Genomic DNA, 6,152 nt, shown 5'->3' on the forward strand with positions numbered 1-6,152 from the left:
TGCTATTCAAGCAAAGCAAGCCTATTATATGGGGTTCCTCAGGGGTCCATACTTGGACCATTACTATTTCTTATTTATATAAATGATCTATCGAATGTTTCAAATATTCTTACTCCAGTAATGTTTGCTGACGATGCAACCTTAGTTCTCTCTTCAATTCATTGATTAAGAATGCAAATGTTGGTTTACTTGCTTATGCAAATTGGTTTAATTTAAACAAATTATCTTTAAATATAATGAAATCAAGTTTTATTATTTTTAGTGGTAAAAAAATATACCCAAAGGATTTATAAAAAATTATTATGGAGTCTATTGAGGTGCCTCAAGTGTCAAGTACTAAATTCTTGGGAGTGTTTGTTGATGAAACTCTAAGTTGGAGAGAACAGGCTGATTACGTGAGCAGAAAAATACATAAATCTACTGGTATAATAAGGAGGGTTAGTCATCTTGTTACTACAGAGTGTCTTCTTATGCTTTATTATAGTTTAATGTATCCGTATCTTTCATATTGTAATATTGTTTGGGCGAGTACTTTTCCTACAACTCTTCGAAACAATTTTGTTCTACAGAAGCATTTTGTTAGGACCCGATCAAACAAATATACTTCATCTGTTTCTTTATTTCATAAACTTCAGGTTCTTACCATTTATGATATTAATACTTTTCAAATATGTGTTTTTATGTATAAGATATATTCAAGTGAGGGTAACATTCCAGAGCAATTTAGAATGTATTTTAAAGTAAATTCACAGGTTCATAGTTATTCAACTCGTCAATCTTCAAATTTTCATTTTCCTAAAGTTTTCATTTGTAGAGGTCAATACTTGATAAGATTTAGGGGTATTAATTATGGAATGATTTATCTCATCTAGCAAAAAAAAATTTTTTTTTTTTTTTTGCTAGATGAGATAAATAATTCCATAATTTAATACCCCTAAATCTTATAAATAAAGGATCATTTAAATGCTGTTTTGTAAAAATGTATCTTGTATTTTATGTATTGTAGATGGTTTGTATTTATATATTTGTTTTTGTAACCTAGTTTTTCTTTTAGTTTTATGAGTTTTTGTTTTTCATTGTTTAAGCAGACTAGAGGATCTAAATAAGCCCTTTGGGTTTTCTGCCTCTTCCTGCACAGTATATGGATTGTATTATTTTTTTGTTTGTTTGTTTGTGTTTTTATTGTACCAATTAACCCTTGTGCAAAATAAACTTAAACTCCAAAGAAACATCTAGAGATGGAAATATTTACAATAATGTTTAGAATACAAAAAGTTGGAATTGATGTAAAGTTTTGTTGTGAGGGTGAGGGATTTGTGGCAGAACAAGTGGGACACAGATAACAAAGGGATACACTATTATAACATACAGAAATCAATCACGGTGAAAACATAAAGGGAAGTGTAGAAAAGAGGAAGTGGTTCTTGCAAGGTTAAGACTTGGACACACGGGATTAAAGTCAACTTTGTATTTAATGACAAAATGCGTTTCTGATAAATGTGACGGTTGTAATGTACCAGAAAATGTTCAGCATGTCATTTTGTGGTGTAATAAATATAGTGTAGAGAGGATAATTTTACGTGACAAGATGTATGGATTAAAACGTGGATGGAATTTGGAAGGGATGAGAAAATGAGGGATTGCTGTAAGGCTCTATTTATTTTTCCAAGAAATACAGGATTAGATAAGAAAATATAGGTAGATTATAATTTAAAATGAAAGTAATAGAGAGGAAGGGAAGAAAGGGAAAAGAAAAGAAGGAAAAGGCTAAAGAAATAAGGAAATATATAAGGTTTATTTATTTATTAAGGTATGCAAAACCCTGATGTTACACACTCCTGTACAGTAGGTGCACCCATAAAAGCTGGTTTGCGATCCGCCATTAAACTAAAAGAAGAAGAACAATGTTTCTCCTATGAAAATTCATGTTTCAAAAGGTTAATTTGACAAAGAAGATTTATAAGATCGTAAATACTATGTAGATATATGTATGCATTTGGCGTACGCTTTGGCTTTCATATCATCATCAGTATGGTTGTCTAGAGCCGAAGTAAACGGAGAGCTACAGAGGTCACATCAAACATTAAACGAGCGGTTCTCAATACCCCCGTAAATAAACACATTTTAACGAAACTACCTCTACTTACATAGTAAACATAGCAAGATACATTTATGATGGAGTTATACATACAAAAGTATTAGTAGTTTTGACAATTTATGAATTAACTTAACAGTTATGACATTGCACCTGGCTGAATCATGTACACATGTATATTAGAAGTATTGTATTTGTATTTTTTTTTAACTCAGAAGTGTTATTGCGAAACAGAGCTAGTGTGTAACATAGTTACGTTTTGCCTCTGTGTATTCTCTGTAGTATCGGGCAACTAAAATTGAATAAACTAATAAAAAGAAGACCCAAACAAAATCCCATAAATGATTAAAGCAGTGTTGCCAACTTAGCAATTTTGTTGCTAAATTTAGCAATTTTTCACACTACCCTAGCAACTTTTTCTTCCAAAAGCACCTAGCAACAAATTTAGCTATTTTTAAAATTTATTTGGCAACTTTTGATAAGTCATTTAAACAATAAAAAGGCAAACAATTTCCATCTAAATTACGCAAAATGAGTAAACCAAAGATGCCTAGCAGTACACCCATCATATGAATTAAGTTAGCTGCCATTTTCAATTGTTCAATTTAATAATAATTTAATAATTGTTCACTTATGATACACTTTAGCTTTAACCTGCGATTGTTTAACAGTTAGCACACTTAAAAAATAAAAAACAAATAATGAATAATAATAATCTAGAAAAATGGAAAAGGTACTAGTAATTTTTCAGGACATTGTGTCTTATCCATTATTTGTTGTAATACGTAATCTGAAAACACAAAATACAATGCATAATTTAAAATGCAGGTAAAATCGACCTTCCTTCAGCAACTTCCCCTGAAATTTAGATGACAACACTAGATTAAAGCGGTGTTACTTCCTACTGAACGTTATAGCGAAAATTCTCTCGTTCGCTGTGATTTTTGGTGGCTCTTAAAAGAGCCTTTGGGGTTTAATGCGGGTGATGCAGCGGCGGGTTTAAGCGCGCTCTCCACGGATGCGGCGGGCCAGCTGGATGTCTTTGGGCATGATGGTGACTCTCTTGGCGTGGATGGCGCACAGGTTGGTGTCCTCAAACAGACCGACCAAATAAGCCTCGCTGGCCTCCTGCAGGGCCATGACAGCGGAGCTCTGGAAGCGCAGGTCCGTCTTGAAGTCCTGAGCGATTTCTCGCACCAGACGCTGGAAGGGCAGCTTGCGGATCAGCAGCTCGGTGGACTTCTGATAGCGACGGATCTCTCGCAGAGCCACGGTGCCGGGCCTGTAGCGGTGAGGCTTCTTGACGCCGCCGGTGGCCGGAGCGCTCTTACGGGCGGCTTTGGTCGCGAGCTGCTTCCTCGGGGCTTTGCCGCCGGTGGATTTACGAGCCGTCTGCTTGGTTCTTGCCATCGCTGCGATGTACTTCTTTCTGCGTACGTAGAAAATACTGCTCTGTCTTATACTCGCCTGCTTTTATAGCATCATACGGACACGAGCTTATGGTGTCATAAAGGTGCGGAGGCTTGTGATTGGCTGATATGTGACGTCTGCTCATGACTGCTAGCCAATGACTGCGCAGCTTCTATTTGAAAACGAGCCTGTTTGTGTTTCCCGCTCAAAATGCTTTGTATATTACTTTTTATGGCAAAGTCCCTTTCAAGAATTTAGTCTGTTTACGCATCAAACACACACTACACTGACACTCTTTACAGGTTTCATAGTAACGTTTTATTTATTCATTGTGAAATATTAATTTACATTTTTGCTTAATCTTAAGATATTGGTGGCATTTGTAGTTACCCAAACTCAACAGTTGATGTGTACTTGGTTGATAACTATTCTTTACAAAAAAAATACGTATGAGGTGTTGTTACAGATGAAACAAACTTAACAGAAAAGCGCTCTCTGATAGATAAAATGGGGTGGCTCTTAAAAGAGCCTTTGGGTTTCAGAAAGACTTAAATCTGCTTATTTGGTTTTGGCAGGTTTCTCGGTCTTCTTGGGCAGCAGCACGGCCTGGATGTTGGGCAGCACGCCGCCCTGAGCGATGGTCACTCGGCCCAGGAGTTTGTTCAGCTCCTCGTCGTTGCGCACCGCCAGCTGCAGGTGACGGGGGATGATACGGGTCTTCTTGTTGTCCCGAGCGGCGTTTCCAGCCAACTCCAGGATCTCAGCCGTCAGATACTCGAGCACAGCGGCCAGATAAACCGGAGCACCGGCACCGACGCGCTCGGCGTAGTTTCCTTTACGGAGAAGCCTGTGAACACGACCGACGGGGAACTGCAGCCCTGCTCTGGAGGAGCGAGTCTTAGCCTTCGCTCTGGCTTTACCACCGGTTTTACCTCTTCCACTCATTGTTCAATGTTCGTATAGCAAGAATGATAAGTCCACGAGCCCGCTCTACTGGTTTTAAACGAACCTGCCAGTGGCCCATTGGTTTAGAGCCTTTAAGAATTTAAACCAATCACTGAACTTCCCTCCAACACCCACCGCCAAAGCCACACCTCCACAGCCTGCATTCGGATTGAAACACATTACAGAAAACATTAAAGAAATTGTGATTGGGGGGTTGAATAAGTTTATATAAAAAAAAAAAGGCAATATTATTTTTTACCTAATTAAGTTTAGATTGGTGATCCATTAAAGCTGTTCGTATTAATAAAAGTGAATAACTTTGTGGCTTTTCTAAATTCAGTCAACATGTGGAGGTAAACACATAATCTTACAATAATTTACTTTAAGAACTGAACTGCATGTTTGCTCTTTCTGTAGAGTTTGTGGGTGGCTCTGAAAAGAGCCGTTGGGGAATAAAACAGTAAATGTTTACTTCTTCTTGGGAGCTGCCTTTTTAGGCTTTGCTGATTTAGGCTTTGCAGCTTTAGGCTTTGCAGCTTTAGGCTTGGCCGCCTTGGGTTTGGCAGTCTTGGCTTTTTTGGGGCTCTTGGCTGCTTTCTTGGGCGCTGCCGGCTTCTTTGCCTTCTTGGGGCTCTTCGTCGCCTTCTTAGTAGCTGCAGCGGCGGGTTTATTGGCCTTCTTGGGCGATTTCTTAGCGGCGGGCTTCTTTGCCGCTGCGCTCTTTGGCTTCTTGGCAGCAGCGGGTTTCTTGGCCGCGGGCTTCTTGGCTTTAGGAGCCGCTTTCTTGGCCGGCTTCTTCTTGGTCTCGGTCTTGTTGAGCTTGAAGGAGCCGGAGGCGCCGGTCCCTTTGACCTGCACCAGGGTGCCTTTAGTCACCAGGCTCTTGATGGCGAGCTTGACGCGGGAGTTCTTCTTCTCTACGTCGTAGCCGCCGGCGGCGAGAGCTTTCTTCAGCGCGGCGAGGGACACGCCGCTCCTCTCCTTGGACGCGGACACGGCTTTGACGATCAGTTCACCGACGCCTGGACCTGCTTTCTTGGCTTTAGCAGCGGACTTCTTCTTGGGCGCTTTGGCCGGCGGAGCGGCAGGAGCCGGGGCTGGAGCGGTTTCTGCCATTGATACGAGCGGATTTACAGACAGTCTATCAGACACTGAGTTCAAAGATGAGTGTCGCTCGAGCAGCGCTGCGCTCTTAAACAACACATGAGAACCTTATAGACTCAACCCGCCGCTCGGTGTCTGCGCGCCTCTGCGAGATCCTCGCGTTTGTGCTTTCTTCTCCTACATTGAAGGGCAAAACTCGAGTAGTAAAACAGTTTGACGCAGTAAAAACCAAGCGAACACCAAGCAGAGGCTCTTGACTTTCTTTGGAGACTAAAATACGCGGCGAGGAAATGTTTGTTTTGCCCCGGTCAGATCAAACTCAAGGTGAGCATCAGCCACGGAACAAAGCCGCGTGTAAATCTAATGCCTTGTTTAAGTGGGAAAGTTGATAAAAGATTAAAATCGTAATCTGTGTGTTTCAGAAACAGTTTGAAAGTCAATATAATGTAATGAACATCAGTGAAGGGCGTGTGCAGTGTTTCATACAGCTGTTGTTTTGGGCAGCTTGAAGCACAAACATCCGGAAGCTTCGAGTCTGTGACTCATGTCTGGTCAGCAGACGATCTATAATAATAATCAGAGGTGCACAACAATGAAC

At 40.3% G+C, this 6,152-nt stretch overlaps 3 protein-coding genes across 3 annotated transcripts; all 3 read right to left on the reverse strand.

The window, feature by feature from the left end:
* Nucleotides 1–2,810: 2,810 nt before the first annotated feature.
* Nucleotides 2,811–3,537, reverse strand: LOC131534342 (histone H3). Its single transcript, XM_058767175.1, has one exon. It carries the CDS (start codon nt 3,503–3,505, stop codon nt 3,095–3,097), a length of 411 nt encoding a protein of 136 aa, XP_058623158.1. The 5' UTR covers nt 3,506–3,537; the 3' UTR covers nt 2,811–3,094.
* A 335-nt stretch (nt 3,538–3,872) lies between these two features.
* Nucleotides 3,873–4,478, reverse strand: LOC131534355 (histone H2A-like). The gene has a single exon (XM_058767187.1). It carries the CDS (start codon nt 4,448–4,450, stop codon nt 4,064–4,066), a length of 387 nt encoding a protein of 128 aa, XP_058623170.1. The 5' UTR covers nt 4,451–4,478; the 3' UTR covers nt 3,873–4,063.
* Nucleotides 4,479–4,808: 330 nt separating this feature from the next.
* Nucleotides 4,809–5,899, reverse strand: LOC131534327 (histone H1-like). The gene has a single exon (XM_058767160.1). It carries the CDS (start codon nt 5,564–5,566, stop codon nt 4,919–4,921), a length of 648 nt encoding a protein of 215 aa, XP_058623143.1. The 5' UTR covers nt 5,567–5,899; the 3' UTR covers nt 4,809–4,918.
* Nucleotides 5,900–6,152: the final 253 nt, after the last annotated feature.

The sequence above is a fragment of the Onychostoma macrolepis genome, chromosome 25 (assembly GCF_012432095.1).
Source record: "Onychostoma macrolepis isolate SWU-2019 chromosome 25, ASM1243209v1, whole genome shotgun sequence".
Taxonomy (NCBI): Eukaryota; Metazoa; Chordata; class Actinopteri; order Cypriniformes; family Cyprinidae; genus Onychostoma; species Onychostoma macrolepis.